The sequence below is a fragment of the Oncorhynchus mykiss genome, chromosome 5, assembly GCF_013265735.2.
Source record: "Oncorhynchus mykiss isolate Arlee chromosome 5, USDA_OmykA_1.1, whole genome shotgun sequence".
NCBI classification, from domain to species: domain Eukaryota; kingdom Metazoa; phylum Chordata; class Actinopteri; order Salmoniformes; family Salmonidae; genus Oncorhynchus; species Oncorhynchus mykiss.
Window position 1 is genome coordinate 71,139,770 of NC_048569.1, and position 22,904 is coordinate 71,162,673.

Below are 22,904 nucleotides of genomic sequence, written 5' to 3' on the forward strand. Positions count from 1 at the left end.
CGTCGCTCACTAAAAAGTAGCACATAAAGCCGAACCTATGCTCCCGTAACCCGCCCGGTCACCTTTGAGGACAGGATAAATCACGTCATCCTGCACGACAGCAGACACTGACACATTTAGTTTTAAATCTGTCGGAAGATATTCCTTTCATTCAGAAGTCAGCTATCATTTTCAAGACGACTTTCGCATTCGCTTTTCTGCGTCTCTTTTAACATATCTATGGAAATCACATTGATTAGTAGTTTCATAACGAAAGCAAGTGTAATGGTTGTATTATAAGATTAACTATGGGTGCTAATATCCTGGAATCTAATATAAGCACCAACTTCACTCCCGGCGGCTACACGGGGACAGTCCACGAAACTGGAGCGGCTCACCCGGGCTATATGATGGTGATTCTGGCCGTGCTTATGATTATTCTGGTAGTCGTGGTTGTGGCTGGCAACGCACTTGTTATCCTGGCTTTCATTGTTGACAAGAGCCTACGAAATCAAAGCAACTACTTCTTCCTCAACCTTGCCATTTCTGATTTTCTTGTTGGTGAGTAGTCTATTTTATTTATCTATTTTATATATCCTGTCTGTGGGTCTGCTATCTAATCTATTTGTCTGTCTAGTATGGCTCTGGTGGGATAATGCCATTTTTTTGTTCATTAAGCTATATAAGACACTGTCAAGTGCCATCATAATGGACAATAATTGTGGAAAGTAAAGAAATGTTTTTTTTTGCATTAACTTTGAAAGAATCTTAGCAAAAGGTTTTCCACAAGGACATTTATAACAGATGTATAGAGCTCTTGAATAATTGATGGTTCATGAATGCAAATTAAAACCCAACACAGCTTTGGTAATAATTTTTCACACACAATGCTGCCAATACCTTTTCACACATAATGCTGCCACTTGCCAGCAGGCTTGTTTAGAAATGAATTTGCTGTGAAAATGAATTCTGGCATTGATTATGGAGCTATGGACACATTGTTCGGGGTTCAGTCTATACACAGTGTGTCCTTGCAGGTGCATTCTGCATCCCTGTATACATCCCCTACAACCTGACAGGCCGCTGGGTGCTGGGCAGAGGTCTCTGTAAGCTGTGGCTCCTCATGGACTACTTGCTCTGCACTGCCTCTGTCTTCAACATAGTCCTCATCAGCTATGACCGGTTCCTCTCTGTCACCAGAGCAGTAAGTATAGAGAGCTACCGTGCCACATGCAGGCATGCATGCACAACGTGCACACATGCACCCACATGCACGGTAACATTTGAAATGCTGTTTCAAATGCAGGTACTGCATGTTTTACTGTTCATATGGCCCTCCTGCCACCACGCAACTGCTTTACAAGGCCCATTACCAATACAGAGGTACTGCAGAATGGTTTGACAGTCACTGCCATTAGGACTAAAGGTTGACTCAGCGACGTGACATAGATGCAGAAAGTAAACGGCATGGGTCAATTTCCGCAAAGACTAAGAGCGTTGAACCACGAGGCTCAAATTCTCCACTGAAGCAAACCCATGCACATGTAAATATACTGTGTGTGACCGTGTGAGAGCGAAGTATTGCATGTCTCATCTCATCTGAGTCTACCTTTAATACGTGTCCTGATAGGATGCACCGTGTTGCGGTGGCACTGACTCTGAATGAGCTCTGTTGGAAGTCCAGACAAAGTGGCTCGGTCCTTGTCGACCAGCGTGCTACTCTTTGATCTTCATCTGCTTTTGGGATGCAATCCCTGGATACTCTGGTCTGAATACTAAACTGGACATTGCTTTATCAATCGTATTGAGGTCTCCCTTGTAAAATACCTCAACGTCCTGGATAAATAAAAAATATTATACACCCTATGTTTTTGGGTGGGGTCAGTGAAGCTAAAACTTTTCATTTGTCTGTATACTCCAGCATTTTGGATTTGAGATCAAATGTTTTATATGATGCGACAGTACAGAGTGTCACATTTTATTTGAAGGTATTTTCATACACATCTGTTTTACTGTTTCGAAACCAATGCACTTGTATCTAGTCCCCCTATTTGAAAGTGTCAAGTATTTGGACAAATTCACTTGTAGTGTATACATTTAGTCAAAAGTTTAGTATTTGGTCCCATATTCCTAGCACACGATGACTACATCAAGCTTGTGACTCTACACATCTGTTGGATGTATTTGCAGTTTGTTTTGGTTGTGTTTCGGATTATGTTGTGCCCAGTAGAAATGAATGGTAAATATTGTATTGTCATTTTGGAGTCACTTTTATTGTATAGAATGTTTTTGAACATGCCAAAATGAATGTGGATGCTACCATAATTACGGATAATCATGAATGAATCGTGAATAATGATGATTGAGAAAGTTACAGATGCACAAAGATCATACCCCCAAAACATGCTAACCTCACACCATTACCAATAATGGGAGATTATCATTTTTTGGTGGGGGTATGATATTTATGCCTCTGTAACTTTCTCACTCATCATTATTCAGGATCTGTTATCATGGTAGCAGCCGCAGGAAGTAGGGGAGCTGCCGCATCGCCTGGAAAATCAGAATAAACAAATAATAATAATAAATAAATAATAATCACATGAGTGCCTAGGGTTGCAAAGAGTCGGAAACTTTCCAGTAATTTTCTGGAAATTTTCCATGGGAAGTTATGTTCGGGAACTTTGGACATTTTGCTTAAATTCATCAAAAAGTTAGCTTATAAGAGTGAACCTTTTTTTGTGGGATAAACAAGGCAATTCTAGGTCTTCTGGCATATTTTGGTTAAACTGTCCCCAATTCAATGGAATTGCAACCCTCTGCATGCACAGTGCATTCTTCCATCACATGTACAGCTGATTCTCAAGATCTTTCACACTAATGAGATGCTATTGAGCCCACACTATTATACTGTCTGAGCCAAGGACTACATGCTTTCTGATAAGTTTTGATTACAATACTGGGTGGGGTGAATATATTGTACATGACATACATCGTTTTTTTGTTATTTAGTAAATAGTAGAGTACAGCAAAGTGTGTTTAAATAATTTCGAACAATTTCTGTTACTTCGTTTTTGCTACCATGTGGGTTTTAGCTTGCTTAAGCCTGCTAACTGAGGAGTGTTAACTCACCTGTTTCATTTTAAAACATTTATCTTGCAAAGGAGTTGTTTAATCTAACTGCTTAACTATTTATCTTATCATGGAATTGTATTGGTTGTTTTTTTTACTATTATTTTCCTAATCTTTACAGGAGAATGCCACGGGCACTATCTGATGTGTGGAGACATTTCACTGCAGCTAATGTAGAAGGAAGAACTGTGTACATTTGCAAATACTGTGCCAAATCATATGTGAAGAATGCAACAAAGATGCAGACTCATCTGGCCAAGTGCATAACGTTCCTTCAGCTCTCACAACAAGCGACCTCTGACAAAAGTCCCTCTACTTCTATTCGAGGTGAAAATGATGAATCAGACACCTTATCGATAGCAACAGCTCATGGTCCTCCTGGAATCAGAAGTTTTTTGACTCAATGGAGGAACGTAGTCAGAGTAATGATGAATGTCTTGCTCAAGCTGTGTATGCAACTGGTTCCCCTCGGATGCTCACAGGCAATGTGTTGGAAGAGATTTCTGAATGTGAGGTTGGATGGAGAGCATTTGTGAACAGCAGTTTTCAGTTCTTTCCACAGATTCTCGATTGGATTCAGGTCTGGACTTTGACTTGGCCATTCTAACACCTGGATATGTTTATTTTTGAACCATTCCATTGTAGATTTTGCTTTATGTTTTGGATCATTGTCTTGTTGGAAGACAAATCTCCGTCCCAGTCTCAGGTCTTTTGCAGACTCCATCAGGTTTTCTTCCAGAATGGTCCTGTATTTGGCTCCATCCATCTTCCCATCAATTTTAACCATCTTCCCTGTCCCTGCTGAAGAAAAGCAGGCCCAAACCATGATGCTGCCACCACCATGGCAAGAGCATCCTGTCTGGTGCAGAGATCAACAAGGCCTATGGTGTCATCACTACCGTGCCTCGCCACCTCAGCCTGGATGAGGGCAAGGTTCTTGGCAGTCTGGCGAAGTACACTTCCAAGCAAGGGCTTTGGGATGGAGATGCAATACAGCAGTTGTGCCAATATATCTCATCAGCCACCTGGTGGAAGGGACTTTGTGGATCTGAGGCTCTTTCCCCTGTTGCCTCGATCATCCTCCAAATCCCACCAACGTCAGCCACCTCAGAGCGCAACTGGTCCTTGTTTGGGAACACACACACCAAAGCACGCAACAGGCTGACCAATACAGGGGTTAAAATATTGGTGGCCATCCGGGCAAATTTCAGGCTTTTTGAGCCTGACAATGAGCCACCCTCAATAAGGTTGGAAAGTGACATTGAAGATGAGGCCTCAGAGTCTGATGATCAAGAGGAGGATATTGAGAAGGTCCAGGGTGAAGACATGGAAGCCTGAGAGGAAGACAACCAAAGCTTTAGTTTCTAGACTATCATTTTACAGATGTATGTTGAAAATGTTTTTGGGAGATGCGATGGATCATTAGGGATCATTCAATATTCCCTTTCTTTTGTTGTTCAGTGAAATCATCCCATGTGGATAGTCAACTAATTTAATTAAGGTTAAATATGTAACTAAATATTTTTTTTATTTCTATTGGAAGGATTTCATCATTTGCAATTGTCTACTTATGATAAGGTAAAATGTTTTTATTTGTGTCTCCATATTATATGGTAAATATATAAAATGCAAAAAAAACGTCTACATTTAAATGGTATTAATATTAAATTGCACATATATCCGTTAATTCCCATATATTCTCACGGAAAGTTTCCACCGCTGAATATTCCCCAAAATGTCCAACCCTAATTGGTCCTTTACTAGTATTAGTGGACCGATATAGACATCTATAGTGTGGGCGCAAATATATATTTTTTCAGCATCTTCACTTTGCAATAAGCAATAAGGTCCGAGGTGTTGTGGAATATGGCCAATATAACCACAGCTAAAGGCTGTTCTTAGGCACGACGCAACGTGGTAAATTGGCCATATGCTACAAACCCCCGAGGTGCCTTATTGCTATTATGAACTGGTTACCAATGTAATTAGACAGGTAAAAAATACATGTTTTGTCATACCTGTGGTATACGGTATGACAAATCAGCCAATCAGCATTCAGGGCTCGAACCACCCAGTTTATAATTAAGAACAGTATCCTGCTAGATTCAATAGTTGGAATTGTAAGAGTTGTTGCCCTGTCCATTTCTCTGAGATTGCCATTCTAATGGGATCCAGAATGAACAAACCCTTTCCTCAAACATCCACATCAAACGGTGCAAAGCTATGGGCAAAGACACAAAACATCTACATCAAATTCAATATTTTTCTTCATCAAATAACAGTATTTGTGCAGTATTAATATACCATCCTTACAAACCACTTAATGGAAAATGGAAAAGGAATGAATAGACCATTTCAGTTTTCACATTGAAATAAGTTGCATTTCAATGTGTTTCATGAAACTGGAAAACAAATATCAAGCAAGTATTTCTATATTTCACAAGTAATATCAGATTAACTGTTTAGTACAGATAATTATCAGACTCAAGTTGCAAATGCTGGTAAACACTCAAATACTGTACATTTAGTTTAAATATTTTAACAGAAGTTGTGCACTTGGCCTTTACTAGTCCTGTATTAGCAGACCAGATATAGACATCTTCAGTGCAAGCATTGTTTTCTCAGTGAACCCCCCCCCCCCCCCCCCCCCCCACACTCCATCGTCAAAAAAAATGCAGCACCCCCACCCCCAAACGACTTCCCGCGGCTATGGTAGCATCCACATTAATGTAGAAGTGTTCAGAATGACACAATACATGATTTACCATTCATTTCTAATGGGCACGACCATCATCTGAAACACAAACAAAACAAACTGCAAATGCATCCAACAAGTGTTTGGAGTCCCAAGCTTGACGTAGTCATTGCATGCTAGGAATACGGGACAAAAAACTACAATTTGGACTAAATTTAATACACTATAAATTAATTTGTCCAAATACTTATGACACCTTCAAATTGGGGACTAGATACATAAAGTGCTTTAATGTCTAAACGATAAAACAGATATGTATGAAAATACCCTCAAATAAAAGGTGACATTCTGTACTGTTACCTCATATAAAACATTTGGTGTCAAATCCAAAATGCTGGAGTACAGCTTTACTGTCCAAATATATACATAGGGGTGTGTACTTCATATATATTCCACGTGACTATGCAGAGCATTCAGAAATGAAATGTTAACTAAATAGTTTTGTTGCCCTATGAAGGGGCACTCTCTAAGCATGATATCATAGCCCAATCTCTCTCAACCATTCATCTTAAATGCTAATTTTGGCCAATCAATATTTTTCATGACAATACAAATATTGATATTTTTTACACAGCACCAGCAAGACTGCCACCTTATTGTGACCCTAGAGGGGTTTTGTCACTTTGTAACTGCTGTAGTTAATTTCCTTGTGGAATTTAATATGAACTATTATATACGCACTCACCCACCTAGACAGAAGACACTGATTAATGAACCCAAGGGTTCATGCAACAGGCAGTCTTTACAAACAGTTTACTGAAGGACATGGAAACAACATGACTTTTAATGGAAGTACGAGGAGAAACTTTGATGAACATGCTCAGGGAGGCAAGTCGACTAGTTATGTCCTAATGTAAATGCTGCTGTGTACTTTCACAAGTTAAACAAAGCACATTTGAATCAATGCTCTTTGTAGTTTTACATTTACATAATTTAGCTGACACTTTTATCCAGAGCAATTAGGGTAAAGTGCCTTGCTCAAAGGCACATCAACACATTTTTTTACCTAGTCAGCTCAGGGATTCGAACCAGTGACCTTTCGGTTACTGGCCCAATGCTCTCAATGGCTAGGTCACTTGAATTTGTTTGACTTTGTTTGATTTGAAGACTAATGCAAAATAGTCAATTGTTTTGGTGGAAAATTGATTGTTCGAAGTACTTTCTTAGAACTATGTCTCCAATCTATTTTCTGTTTCGGTCATTTGCTTATCAGCACAATGGCTTCCTGAGAGAGGAATGAAATGCAGATAGTATTAAAGCTATGTTTATGTAGTATGTTGATGTAGATATTCAAAGTCTCTACATGTATAGGAAAGAACATGCAGAACATCTGTGACTGGTAGGTATCAGTAGGTTCTCGATTTTGGGTATGTAAAGGGTCACTATACTTTATCTGGAGCTGCATAAGTGAATGTGTCATACAATATTTTATCATAATAAAATATCGTTTTTTACATTCAAACATTCTACAAAGTTTAAAAGGTTACTTTACAGTGGTTGTAAAGTTTTCTAGCGGAATATCTTTCTGGTTCCCTGATTAACAATGATTACATATTAATACATAATAAAACAAGTACAGTACAGTGCTGCATGTAGTGTTTGATAATGAGTTACAATGATGGAAAATAACCCCTGTCTGTAGAGTGTATGTTTGATCTTGTTATTGCTCCCAGTGCTCACAGTCTCCATGATTGACAGCAAAGTCAGTATACCTAGACGCAGCCATGACAAACAACAAAGTCAAGTTGTTCAGTTTGATGACATTGATTTTGATGACATCTCAGCAATTGTTGTTTATTTGATCGCCAGGAAAAAGACTGCGAGAGACAGAGGTAGGTGGGGAATCGGGGACCGAGAAAGGGAGGTGAAGATGAACAAAGCAAACAGAGAGATGAGGTGAAATGGAAATGGAAGGTGAAAAGCTCATTCCTGGGTGAAGAGAATGGTGAAGATGAGAGGGAGAGAGCAGACAGACAGATGTGCCTCCACACTCTCCTGTATTATTATTCAGTATCATACTCAGCCTAAAGCTCTCCTGCTCCTCTGGCTTCACTGACACACCATGGAGGAGGGGCTCTTGAACCCTATCACCCAAGGAAATAATACCTCCCCCATAAGTCCAAATAAGGCCTTAAAGTAATGGATCCAATACACCTCTACAAATGTTTATATTTATTTTACCTTTATTTAACTAGGCAAGTCAGTTAAGAACACATTCTTATTTTCAATGACGGCCTAGGAACAGTGGGTTAACTGCCTTGTTCAGGGGCAGAACAACAGATGTGTATCTTGTCAGCTCGGGGATTCAATCTTGCAACCTTTCTGTTACAAGTCCAACGCTCTAACCACTAGGCTACCTGCATTGAGAGACATGGAATTGATTATGCAGTTTATTACATCTGTGTTTTAACAGAAATATGGTGATATTATTATTAAATGTTACTGTGAGGTATTGTATGCTATTTTTCTCACTTCACTTCTCTACTTCCAGGTGAAATATAGAGCTCAGCGGAGCATGACCCACCATGCTGTGGTGAAGATGGTGGCTGTGTGGGTGTTGGCCTTCCTTCTCTATGGCCCTGCCATTATCTTCTGGGAGCTGGTTGTGGGTAAAAGCATTGTCCCTGCCGACGAGTGTTTCGCTGAGTTCTACTGCACCTGGTACTTCCTACTCAGTGCGTCTACGTTTGAGTTCTTCACCCCCTTTATCTCTGTGACCTTCTTCAACCTGTGCATCTACCTGAACATCCAGAGGAGGAACAAGAGCAGGGCTATCCGTAAGGAGGACACCAAGGCACACAGGGACAGGGGCAGTCTCAGGGACGGGGGTGCTACCTTGTCTGTGTTTTTTGTCAAGACTTGCAAGGTATCATCGAGCGAGCCAACCGCTGTTTCAGAAGTGACAGAGGAGAACGAGGAGCTGTCGCCATCCTCCAGTGGGGAGCCCAGCAGCGGACACACCTTCATTCAGAGAAAGAAGGGCCCTTCCTGCAGGAAAACTTCCAGGCTCCTCCAATTCCAGGCCCCCACCGTGCCATCCAGCAGGAGCTCAGAGGGCTCCCGCCTCTCCCGCGACAAGAAGATTGCCAAGTCGCTGGCCATTATAGTGTGCATTTTCGGGATCTGCTGGGCACCTTACACCCTACTGATGATAATACGAGCGGCCTGTAGCGGGCGATGTGTGGAGCACTACTGGTACGAGGTGACGTTTTGGCTCTTGTGGCTGAACTCTGGTATTAACCCTTTCCTTTACCCTCTCTGCCACAGCAGCTTCCGAAGGGCTTTTGCTAAGATACTGTGCCCCAAGCGTCAGTCTGTCCAACCTCACATTGAGACCCAGTCTTGCTAGTGATGCAACGTATGGCTGGCTGGGAGTCACTGGAGTGAGAAGACTACTGCAAATGGATATGGATTTTTTTCCTCAGGCATTGTGGAATGTTGTGTACATAGCTCAGCCATGAATAGGAGTGTGAAACCCTTTTTTAGATACTCACTTTGGTCTTTGTTATTCAAATATGATAGAAAAAATGTTATTACTGATATCCCTGTTTTTTTGTTTCAGACACATCAAATCCTTCTATGTGCCAAGTTTGAAACTTGCACTTAGAGGGTAAAACCAAGTGTTTGCGTTTACATTTCAGAAGTGAATCTACATATACTGTAATATTGAAATACTACTTGTTGTAGATATATTTGTTGTGTTGTTGCTAATGCATTTGGGTGTGAATAGTGTAGGTGCAGATGCTCCTAGGACTGGGAGGAAATCTCAAATCTTATCAGTGCTTCGTGTCTCTGCCAGTTATAGATCTGAATGGTACTGGTATACTTGTAAATGTGCTATGTAGAAAAAGATTTTCACTGTTATTTTCAGTGAAATGTGAAAGAATAGTTCAGTGTAATACCAAATCAAGTGTTCCTTGGTGTGTGTGATTGCCATGTGTTTACCCCTACTTCTACATCACTTTGTTGCGAACATGGTGATGACACAGAGGTAATATACAGATGTAGGATCTTAATTTGAGCCAGTTTGCTAGAGCAGGAAAATAATAATGCAGCAACAGGAAATGTGAATGATGATGCAAATTATAATCAATGGACATTTTGGTAGGGGTTCATACATTTTTCATAAGGGTAAATCAAGTCTTCAATTTCAATGTGGAAATTACAAACTTCAGAAGCCTTTTTAAACCTTTTTTAAATAGTGGGTTCTGTACTAATGTTAAAGAAAGGCTGAGGCAGTGATACTTTATGAATAAATATATTAACTCAATAATAAAACGTCTAAGGATGGTGCTACACCATCTGGCATGAAAAGAAAAGGGGACAGTTTGATGCAAAATCTTTAAATAAAAGTTAGAATCTAATAACAATAAAGGTTTTATAAAAAAGAAGGGTTAGAAAATCTACACACAATACCCCATAATGACAAAGTGAAAACAGGTTTTTAGAAATTGTTGCAAATGTATTACAACTCAGAAATACCTTATTTACATAAGTATTCAGACCCTTTTCTATGAGACTCGAAATTGAGCTCAGGTGCATCCTGTTACCATTGATCATCCTTGAGATATTTATACAACTTGGAGTCCACCTGTGGTAAATTCAATTGATTGGACATGATTTGGAAAGACACACACCTGTCTATATAAGGTCCCACAGTTGACAGTGCATGTCAGAGCAAAAATCAAGCCATGAGGTCGAAGGAATTGTCCGTAGAGCTCCGAGACAGGATTGTGCCGAGGCACAGATCTGGGGAAGGGTACCAAAACATTTCTGCAGCACTGAAGGTCCCCAAGAACTCAGTGGCCTCCATCATTCTTAAATGGAAGAAACTTGGAACCACCAAGACTCTTCCTAGAGCTGGCCGCCCGGCCAAACTGGGCAATCAGAGGAGAAGGGCCGTGGTCACTCTGACAGATCTCCATAGTTCCTCTGTGGAGATGGGAGAACCTTCCAGGACAACCATCTCCGCAGCACTCCAATAATCAGGCCTTTATAGTATAGTGACCAGACGGAAGCCACTCCTCAGTAAAAGGTGTATGACAGCCCGCTTGGAGTGTGCCAAAAGGCAATGAGAAAAAAGATTCTCTGATCTGATGAAATCAAGATTTAACTCTTTAGCCTGAATGCCAAGCGTCACATCTGGAGGAAACCTTGCATGGTGGTGGCAGCATCTTGCTGTGGGGACATTTTTCTGCGTCAGGGACTGGGAGACTAGCCAGGATTGAGGCAAAGATGAACAGAGCAAAGTACAGAGAGATCCTTGATGAAAACCTGCTCCAGAGCGCTCAGGACCTCAGACTGGGGTGAAGGTTCACCTTCCAACAGGACAACAACCCTAAGCACACAGCTAAGAGAACGCAGGAGCCAGAGCCCGGACTTGAACCTGATTGAACATCTCTGGAGTGACCTGAAAATAGCTGTGAAGCAACACTCCCCATCCAACCTGACAGAGCTTGAGAGGATCTATAGAGAAGAATGGGGGAAACTTCCCAAATACAGTTGTGCCAAGCTTGAAGAGTCATACTCAGGAAGACTCGAGGCTGTAATCGCTGCCAAAGGTGCTTCAACAAAGTACTGAGTAAAGGGTCTGAATACTTATGTAAATTTGATATCAGTTTTTTAATTTGAATACATTTTAAATAATTTCTAAAAACCTGTTTTTGCTTAGTGATAGTGTGTGTAGATTGATGAGGTGAAAAAAATATTTTATCCATTTTAGAATAAGGCCGTAATGTAACAAAATGTGGAAAAAGTCAAGGGGTCTGAATACTTTCCGAATGCAACGTATACAACAGTCTTTTTACTATAGGCAAGATCAACACTGATAGCAGCAAACATGTATGGCAGCAAGACTTTCGGGTGACCATCGCTAATTGTGAATAGGAAGCTATTCTTGCCAATGCCAAGAAAATATGTTGTTCCTATACAACTCATCAGCTACAGTTTAAGATGTAAATATGACCCTGCATGTTTTGGGGTATGTCCCAAATGTAAGCAGCAGAAAGGTACTAATGCACATATCATCTGGTACTGTCCTATTGTTACAGATTTCTGAAAAGAGGTGAAAAGGGCAATTTCAAATACTTTGGGCTCTCCAATTGGTTTACAGCCTCTCCAATACCTTCTGCGTCTACACTCAGCTAACCCTGCACTGAAATATCATAAAAACTATTTGATCTAATGTGCTACGCTGCTAGATTAACAATTATTCAATCATGAATAGATAACACTAAACCAAAACAATTCCTGGTGGCTCAGAAATCTGTTATGGTTGTTTCCCCTGGAAAGACTGACTTTTGTCCTGAAATGACGTTGAACCAAGGTGGAATAGATGTTGAATTGACGTCTGTGCCTATTGAGTTGATGAGATTTTTGCATATCTGGAGCCCTGTAGGTTCAATTTATAGGAGAACAGTGTGTGAATATATTGTTGAAGGGGATTGCCAACCCATAATCCACCAAGCCTCTGAGTGTTGCTGTTTTGGTACCATTGGAAATCAGTACTTTTAATGATTTGTTTGGGCGGGAAGTGGAATAGGGAGAGGGGTGGGAAATTATTAGGACATTGAAATAAGCTTTTTCTTTATCATGGAAGCACATTTGTCAAAAATAAAAACTGTAGATTACAGTGACATTGCTATTTTTTGTTCTTTTCTTTGTCCCCCGCGATAAAATCGGGGAGGGGACCGTGCATCTTTCACCACCTTTTTTGAAAAATGTGTCTGTATTTTGTATATGTCGATTGCTCCGTGTTATTGTTGGTTTTGTCTGTATGGAAAACGTCAAATAAAAGGATTGAAAGCCTTGTGTCCTAAACACAGGGCCCTACTCATGAGGTCCAGTGGTAGCCAGGTGCTAGGTGTGGATACACAAGGCTAGATAGAGAGGGTGGAATCTGTATAGATGGCTATTTTCTGCAACAATATTGTCATAAACAGAATTAGCAACATTTTCCATAACATAAACAACCAGAAACAGCAGGGCTTTTCACATATACCCATCAAAACATGTTCTGTTCATTTGGAAATAATAATTGGAGTCTGCCAGTGTGAATGGCTTTTTGAAGGGATGAGAAAGTCAATAAGATTTTGGGGCACTTTTAAAAGGTTAGCAGATGTTGGGGGAAAATCGACGGAGGTTTTAGTAACCTGGACAGAGACGGCGGTGGACTTGCAAATGGAAAACAAATTGAGCAGTAGCACCATTGACATTTGTTTCTGTTCACAGCAGGAGACCTGGAAATCCAATACTGTCAGGCTCTCAAAATAGTGTGAATTGAGAGTACATGGTCTAGCTACACCCGTGCATATTCTACATCCAACTTACTATTGTAACCAACTGAACTAGTGGGTATTTTTTACCACAAGTGTTGGACCATAGCAGGTTTTTTGTTCATTTATGAGAATTTCACAGGAAATACACTATATATACAAAAGTATGTGGACACCTCTTCAAATGAGTGGATTTGGCTATTTCAGCCACCGACAGTGTATAAAATTGAGCACACAGCCATGCAATCTCCATAGACAAACATTGACAGTAGAATTGCCTTACTGAAGAGCTCAGTGACTTTCAACGTGGCACCGTTATAGGATGCCACCTTTCCAACAAGTCAGTTCATCAAATTTCTAACCTGCTTGAGCTGCCCCGGTCAACTCTAAGTGCTGTTATTGTGAAGTGGAACGTCTAGGAGCAACAACAGCTCAGCCGCGAAGTGGTAGGCAACACAAACTCACATAACGGGGCCGTCGAGTGCTGTAGCACGTAGGACACTCACTACCGAGTTCCAAACTGCCTCTGGAAGCAACGTCAGCACAATAAATGTTCGTCGGGAGCTTCATGAAATGGGTTTCAATGGCTGAGCAGCCGCACACATAAGCCTAAGTTCACCATGCAAAATGCCAAGCGTCAGCTGGAGTGGTGTAAAGCTCGCTGCCATTGGACTCTGGAGCAGTGGAAACTCGTTCTTTGGAGTGATGAATCACGTTTCACCATCTGGCAGTCCGATGAATGAATCATACTTTTGGTCATGTAGTGTTGTTAAGTGATGATAATGATAATGCTGTGTAATCACACTCACACATCATTTGTGAATCCTTCTTTGTGTGTGTGCATGGGTGTTGTGTTACCATGGCAATTATACTTCCATATCACAATAAGAGCTGTGATCTGAGGACGGACATTAGTACTTTGCTGGCAGAGAAGGTTTGTGTCTCCCACAACCTACATTCTAAAGGGTGAACAGTCAATTCTGAGTGAGTGACAATTGCTGGTAAAAAGTGGAGATGTGTTCTTGATGACTCAGGTAAGTAATATAACAGCACTTAGTCATAGTAATGATATTTTAATAAAATAGGAGTTATTGTAATGTCTGAAATTGTCTTTCAACAAAAAATGGGGGCCAAATGGACATTTGTCTTCCTGCTGATTGTCTACCACACCAAAGTGTTAGAATCTCAGGGAGAAGGTAGTACAATATATAATAATTTTCAATAGTTTTACTATATTTTGTTAATTTCTAATGTTACACTATCATCAAGTCTACCCTTTTTTCAGTCTGCCCACAGGGAGTGAAGGCTGATGTTGCTACACTTATGGAGGACTCTTTTAGCATACCACCAAAAGGCTTTATGATTATGAAGAAGTTTCTGGATACCGTGGTTCGTGCTTTTTTTTCAGGCACCGACCATATCAGAATTGGCCTGATAAAGTGTAGTAACTCACCACATGTTGTGTTCAGGCTCAATGACCATATGACCAGAAGGGAAATCCTGAAGGGTATACAGTATACACCGTTCTACAACTGGGAGGTAACACATATACTGGAAAGGCCTTGCGGTCTATGATGGCTCTGTTTCAGAAGGGTAAAGGCAGCAGGGCAAGTGAGGGTGTTCCCCAGATTGGGATGGTCATCACAGATGGACAAGCCACGGATCCCTTTGACATGGAAAGGTCAGCAAAGCTGCTGAGGAAACATGGTGTTTCTCTCATGGCCATTGGTATTGAAATCACTTCAAAGCAAGATCTGTTCAAGATCACTGGCACCTGGCAGAGAAGGTGTCCAACACCCCAACAGGTACTTACAGTCACTAGTGAAAGTCTACAGACCCCTTGCACAGTCTTCACATTTTGCTGCCTTAAAATTATATCCAAAAAGGGAATAAATTAGATGTTTTTCCTACCGATCTACACAACCTACTCTACTTCAAATTAAAAAAATGTAACTAAAACTAAATTAATACAAAATAAAACAACAATGATGTCTTTATTGCGCACACCCCAGGGTTAATACTTGGTGGAAGCACTTGACAGCCATTACAGCTGTGAATCATTTTGAATGAGATTCTACTAACTTTGCACAAAACCTATGGCAACATTTATCCATTGTTTTTATCAAACTTACTCAAGCTCAGTACGTTTGGTTGGGAATTATTGACGGACAGCAATATTCAAACCTTGTCTCTGAATTTCTCATGAATACGAAAGAGCTCTTAGAAAGCAATGATGGTGTGTCTTTGGCATTTACTTTTGTCTACTATCCCAGGGTTTACAAAAGACTGAGGTGGGATTTCCTATAACTTTTTTACCTGGGCTTTGCTCCTTTCATATTTATTTTGATCCTGACAAACTCCCCAGTCCCTGCTACTGACAAGCATAACATGATGCTGCCTCCAAAATACTTGAAAATACATTGGATTTCACTCCGTGTTGTGTAGTATTGAATTTGACCCAAGTCTGTAGTAAAAGGACATTTCTTTACCATGTTGTCTTGCAGTATTACTTACGGCCTTGTTGCAAACAGAATGGATGATTTATTAACACACGCCTGTGTGCATATGTATGTGTGTGTGTGTGCCTGTGTGTGTCTCTTCACAGTCCGCGTTGTTCCATAAGTAGTGTAGTAGTGTAGTTTTATCTGTTTTTTAAAATCAGATTTTACTGCCTTCTACATCTTAAGTTACATGTTACATGGCTCTTTGTAGTACTGTGCGTTTCCCAGAGTCTGTTCTTGACTTGGGGACGGTGTGAAGACATGCGGAATCAAGACATCTTCGTTAAATGTAAGAATATATATATATATATATATATATATATATATATATATATATATAATAATAATAAAATAAAATAAATATATTTTAAAGAGTGGAGTAGGAAAAAATATAATTTAATCAAAGTTTTGTTTTATTTATATGGCAACAAAATGTGAAGACTGTGCAAGGAGTGTGTTGACTTTCACTTGGTACTGTACACCAGCCTGGATTGTGAATGAGTAGGATTTTTACCCAGGTTTCCTTCCCCTAAAATTAATGTTGATGACAATTTGAATTTCCAGGTGAAAGCTATGGTCCCTTATTGATGTCACTTGTTAAATCCTGAAAACCCTATACATTATATTTTAAACAATTAGGTAGACTTGCAATTCATGTTTGTTCTGTTAGTCTGTTCCCAGGGAGCTGCCATCAATATCATGATTGTTCTGGAAGACAGATCCCAGAGCATCAGCTCTCAGGAGCTTGAGCGTATCAAGGACTTCCTCAGATCACTGCTCCTACCTGGGGCAGGACCAGGTTTGGGTGGGCCTGGTTCCATACAGTTGACATAGTGATGTGGCTGCATTCAATGTCAGCACTTCCTGAACAACAGGGAGATCCTAGAGTACATCTGGGATCTGAAAGTCACACAAATGGTTCTGCCACAGAGACTTACCCACACCGGGAAATTATGAGTGGGACTGACGACGGTGTGAGAGGAGTGAGAGGAGAGGAGAACAAATTACTAAGTTTGGGTTGGTAATCATTGGCAGTGAGCGCCATGAGAAAAGTGTCTCTTTCGAGGAGCTGAAGAATCTTAGTGTCTCTGTATGCCATCGGGGGTTCCAATTTATCAGTGATGGGTCTGATTAAAATAACTGGTTGTCCCAAAAATGTGTTCTTTGTCCAGAACTTCTCAGGCCTGCAGGAGATCTCTGAACATATCAGCCAGGAGATCTGTAGCTCATCACAGGACAGTAGACAACAGGTTGTCTACATGCCACCACTAGGTAACCTGCTTAGTCCTGCATGAACACTGCTTCTTATTATCTCATCTTTGTCCACAGCAATCCAAGTCTTTGTCACAATTACTTCCATTGAAGAGCTGAATCTCATCATTATGTCTCCCATGAGTAATGTTAGTAACGTTAGTAAACCCATGTGGATTTTGATTGTCACCCTTCTGGTTCTTAATGAGTTTTCATAATCATAATGTGTTCATTACAGAAGACCACAGCCAGGTGCATGCCCAAAAAACCAGGCCAACAGCAACTTTCAGCAGAATATCCAGATATCTCTCCCAGTCCCAGCTAGAAAACATCAAAACATTTCCCCAAATTAGCCTCATTGTTACAGTATATCTACACTAATACAAAATAATGGTTTCATCTTCACCTTGGGTTATCATCATACATTTCTCTCAGTCAAGACCAACGTTCATGTTTGGAGGAGATATTGTTGTAAAAGGAAAGGAAAAGTACTTCATTAGATTTATACAGCAAGCACCACATGCTGGACACTTGTAAATTAAATACAAACAAGTAAGACTATTATTCTCTTCAATAGATTTCTCTTGAAAATTAAATATTTAAGAAGTACAATGGTTTTTCAACTGCATTATTTGTCATCTGAAGGGGACGACAAAGCCTGATATGTGATAGACCATCACAGATTCACTATCAGCTGACACGCGTTGAATGCATTGAGGACTGAGGTGTACACCGGGATATGCTGGTCTCCTGCTATGCATCAGTACCAGTCTGTGTCGTTCATCTCCAGGTGTCTCATTGTCACAGTGAAGGTGCGATTCTCCCTATCGATAAGCAGGTTGACGCGGTCCTGAGACACTTGTTCTCCCTATGCAGTGAGGTAGGAGCTTCGGTTCGCAGCAGCTGTCCCGTTCTTACACAACATCTTCTCACTCTCTTCCAGGATATTGCTATAGAGACACTTAGCTGTGATGCTGTCCCCATTCTTACCAGACACCATGTTGCTCCTTACTGACACACCTGGGAAGCATGGAGTATGGAAACAGAAACGATACACACAAAGCAAGCATACTCTTGAGGATCACACAGAGGTGTTAATGAGATCTTATTCTGAAAGAGGAACTAAAATCTGTAGATTAACTAGACATATAGCTGCGAGAAGCAATGAACAGGGTTCACAGGATGACAGAAAGGACAAGATTTGTTGGACAACAAAGCAAGCACTCTATCATGTAGGAACCAAGATTTGCATATCAAATTTCATGGCCCCATGTCCATTGGTTCAGTTCTTATAGCCCTGGTGTGTTATGGTGCCATCTAGTGGTGTAGTGTGTCGGTCTTTGAATAGCGCAGCTAATCATTCTCAAATTCATTAGAGACTAATTCATTGAGTCTATATACCAAATCTGGAGTCAATATGACTTATGGTTGATGAGAAGAAGAATTTTAAAGTATTTTTAGCATTAGCATATGTATTAATGTGCATCTATTGGTACAGTGCGGCTATATTTGAATGCAGCAACAATCCAAAATCTGGAGTGAATCTGATGTACGGTTCATGAGGAGAAGATGATTGTAGATGATCTTGAGGATTAGCGTTACATATGCAAAGACTTACTTAATCGTTTCCTTGTTTTTTTTTACATATCAATACCAAATTCAGTGTGGTTCATATCTTAGGGACATCTGTGACAGAGATGAAAATGTTCAAGTTGATAAGCCACTGTGGAGTGGATTTACACTGGTTTAAATTGACACATAAAAACAGATTTTTGATTTGTCAATAACTCAGCCATGCAATCTCCATAGACAAACATTGACAGTAGAATGGCCTTACTGAAGAGCTCAGTGACTTTCAACGTGGCAACATCATAGGATGCCCCCTTTCCAACCAGTCAGTTTGTAAAATTTCTGCCCTGCTAGGGCTGCCCCAGTCAACTGTAAGTGCTGTTATTGTGAAGTGGAAACATCTAGGAGCAACAAAGGCTCAGCCGCGAAGTGGTAGGCCACACAAGCTCACAGAACGGGACCGGCGAGTGCTGAAGCGCATAGAGCGTTAAAATCGGCTGTCCTCGGTTGCAACATTCACTACCAAGTTCCAAACTGCCTCTGGAAGCAACATCAGCACAAGAACTGTTCGTCGGGAGCTTCATGAAATGGGTTTTCATGGCTGAGCAGCCGCACACAAGCCTAAGATCACCATGAGCAATGACAAGCGTCGGCTGGAGAGGTGTAAACCTCGTCGCCATTGGACTCTGGAGCAAAATAAACACGTACCCTAAAGTGGCGCCATAGAAGAAGGCAGACATTTTACGTGTCCCCAACTGATTGTTTTTTTGTTGTTAAAAAACAAACATTTCCACTGCATTTCAGCCCTGCCACAAAAGGACCAGCTGACATCATGTCAGTGATTCTCTCATTAACACAGGTGTGATTGTTGACGAGGACAAGGCTGGAGATCACTCTGTCATGCTGATTGAATTTGAATAACAGACTGGAAGCTTCAAAAGGAGGGTGGTGCTTGGAATCATTGTTCTGCCTCTGTCAACCATGGTTACCTGCAAGGAAACACATGCCGTCATCATTGCATTGCACAAAAAGGGCTTCACAGGCAAGGATATTGCTGGCAGTAAGATTGCACCTAAATCAACCATTTATTGGATCATCAAGAACATCAAGGAGAGTGGTTCAATTGTTGTGAAGAAGGCTTCAGGGCGCCCAAGAAAGTCCAGCAAGGGCCAGGACCGTTTCCTAAAGTTGATTCAGCTGTGGAATCGGGGCACCACCAGTACAGAGCTTGCTCAGGAATGGCAGCAGGCAGGTGTGAGTGCATCTGCACACACAGTGAGGTGAAGCCTTTTCGAGGATGGCCTGGTGTCAAGAAGGGCAGCAAAGAAGCCACTTTTCTCCAGGAAAAACATCAGAGACAGACTGATATTCTGCAAGACAGTGAAGCAGCAAACTTTGTGGAAATTAATATTTGTGTCATTCTCAAAACTTTTGGCCACGACTGTAGGTAAAAAGAGTTCATATTAATAAAGGAAATAAGAAATAACAGTACATGTATTATAAAAATAAAGTGAATTGGATGAAACATTTAGAAAAATTCATAGAAATGCTAGGAAAAAGTATTTACTTGTTACAAATGGAGTCATCCTTGATTCACCAAATGATATTTGAAAGAGGATGCAAAGTACTTTTAGCATACGTTCTCTTTTCAGTCTCCTCCGGTACCACTAACTGAATTGTAAGTATTCTTTGAATAAGAATAGTGTAAAATGAACAGCTGTACAGAAAAACGTCTTGATGCAATTAAAGCCTTTAGGCTTTAGGGAAAATTCCAGGGCTGGATAGCATAACAGTTGAGGTATATTAAACCTTTTTTGATCTACTCAAATATCCACAATTAGCATGTTTTAACCACTGCTATAAAAGTTGTAAAGTATCAGGTACTCATCAATAAGGTTTGATTTCACTATTACTGAATCTGGACCCAGGTGTGGTAAGTTTAAAGAGCCAGTCTATCTAAAAACTGGAGGCCCCTTACACTACAGTGTTGCGATCCGAATATCTTAGCAAAATGCACAGCACATAGAATTAAAAAGGCTTTGTTAAAAAGGCTCTGCTACAAATTGGTATAGGTATTGTGTCTCTGAATCAAACAGACAAGTTGTGACTGTCTCAGATATAAGGAGTGAAATGTTACAATATACCCCACTTAAGGGGTCAGTTGTAATAGGGTTTGGGGTGAAATGTAGCAGTTTGAAAAAGATTAATCAATCATGACATGCAATGAAATATTAAAAGCCTGTATTGAGAACATGAGAACAACATTGCCATGTTTAACATTTTGTGCAGCAGAAATAATAATTTATTTTAACATTCCATTAATTGGCACTTCTCAACTAAACAATAGAAAACTAAACAACATATGGACTAAACAATTGAATGTTTGTGGTGTCCATTATGGAAAAAACTAATGCATTCCACATGTGAACAAGTGAGTTCTTGTGTGATCACATGTGAAGTTAATTTGATAACATATCCAACATGTGAAGCAATGTGATAATATGAAACTAAACATGATCTCATGTTAAATAAATGTGACATGGAGATGCAAAATTTCAACATGTGATACCATGAAACTACACATCGCATTTCACGTGTGAAAATGTGCTTTTGGAACACTTAACATTTGTACAATTTCACGTGAAGTCACGTGCAAGTGAAATTTCACATGTGAATTCATGTGCAAATGTGTTTTTGGAAGACTTCACATGAGATATTGAATGGATTTGATTATCTGACACAGGTTGCCCAAGCGGGAGGAGTTTCCCAGGGTAAAAAGGGATTGCATTCATTTTGGAAATGGGCTGCCTCCCGGGCGTGAGCTAGGGGAAAAAGTAACGTAGATTAGCACGTGGGTGCTAGACTGTTTTACCGGTCGTCAGGTGATGGTCCTAAACCATTATAAGTATAGTAATGGTATGATTGTGAGAGATGTGGACACTCGTTACTTTCCCGCTGCTTCAGTTGAAGGGTACTATTCTGTTGCGGTTAAACCACGCACGGTTATTATGAGGATGACGACATATAATGTTCCCTTCCACTTGGCTTTCCATACAAATCCGTCCCTTAAAAAAAGGAATCTGGTTTTTGGTCACCTTTTCATTATATACTGAACAAAAATATAAACACAACAATTTCAAAGATTTTACTGAGTTACAGTTCATAGAAGGAAATCAGTCAATTGAAATAAATTCATTAGGCCCTAATCTATAGATTTCACATGACTGGGCAAGGGCACAGTCATGGGTGGGCCTGGGAGGGCATAGGTCCACCCACTGGGGAGCCAGGCCCAGCAAATCAGAATGAGTTGTGAGTGGTCTGCGGTTGTGAGGCTGTTTGGATGTACTGCCAAATTCTCTAAAACGATGTTGGAGGCAGTTATGGTAGAGAAACAAACAAATTCTCTGGCAATAGCTCTGGTGGACATTCCTACAGTCAGCATGCCAATTGCACACTCCCTCAAAACTTGACACCTCTATGGTATTGTGTTGTGAGACAAAACTGCACACTTTAGAGTGGCCTTTTATTGTCCCCAGCACAAGGTGCACCGGTGTAATGATCATGCCGTTTAATCAGCTTCTTGATATGCCACACCTGTCAGGTGGATGGATTATTTTGGGCAAAGGAGAAACGCTTACAAACAGGGATGTAAAGAAATGTGTGCAAAAAAATTGAGAGAAATAATTTTATGATTGACAATTGTATGAATGATTTCTGGAATCTTTTATTTCAGCTCATGAAACATGGGACCAACTCTTTACATTTAACTTTTGTATTTTTGTTCAGTATAAAAAGAGCGATGGCGAGATTCAAATGGTGAGATTAATGCTACCGCTATTCATGGCATTATTATGTGTGCCTGGGTCGTTGGCCACAGAGGCTACAGAAAAATCGGAATGCATCCAATCTAAGTCAGGCATAATGGCCTTTTACATTTTTTTTTTTTAATTAACACTTTCTGCATTCTTTTTTTGGTGGGTGTCTATATTAGGCCCTATGTGTACAATTATACACTGCTCAAAAAAATAAAGGGAACACTAAAATAACACATCCTAGATCTGAATGAATGAAATATTCTTATTAAATACTTTTTTCTTTACATAGTTGAATGTGCTGACAACAAAATCACACAAAAATTATCAATGGAAATCAAATTTATCAACCCATGGAGGTCTGGATTTGGAGTCACACTCAAAATTAAAGTGGAAAACCACACTACAGGCTGATCCAACTTTGATGTAATGTCCTTAAAACAAGTCCAAATGAGGCTCAGTGGTGTGTGTGGCCTCCACGTGCCTGTATGACCTCCCTACAACGCCTGGGCATGCTCCTGAGGAGGTGGCGGATGGTCTCCTGAGGGATCTCCTCCCAGACCTGGACTAAAGCATCCGCCAACTCCTGGACAGTCTGTGGTGCAACGTGGCATTGGTGGATGGAGCGAGA

General features: G+C 40.5%; 1 protein-coding gene across 1 annotated transcript; it reads left to right on the forward strand.

Moving 5' to 3' along the window:
* LOC110524471 (histamine H3 receptor-like) lies at positions 1 to 10,331 on the forward strand. The gene is made up of 3 exons (XM_021604158.2): positions 1 to 540; positions 1,017 to 1,183; positions 8,358 to 10,331. The coding sequence occupies exons 1-3, from the start codon at positions 288 to 290 to the stop codon at positions 9,213 to 9,215; spliced, it is 1,278 nt and encodes a 425-aa protein (XP_021459833.2). The 5' UTR covers positions 1 to 287; the 3' UTR covers positions 9,216 to 10,331.
* The last annotated feature ends 12,573 nt before the right edge of the window (positions 10,332 to 22,904 follow it).

Excerpts from the sequence above, each read along its gene's own strand:
- LOC110524471 (XM_021604158.2), top strand. The coding sequence starts at position 288 with ATGGGTGCTAATATCCTGGAATCTAATATAAGCACCAACTTCACTCCC. Across the intron at positions 541-1,016 it reads CATTTCTGATTTTCTTGTTG|GTGCATTCTGCATCCCTGTA; the intron begins GTGAGTAGTCTA and ends GTGTCCTTGCAG. Across the intron at positions 1,184-8,357 it reads TCCTCTCTGTCACCAGAGCA|GTGAAATATAGAGCTCAGCG; the intron begins GTAAGTATAGAG and ends CTCTACTTCCAG.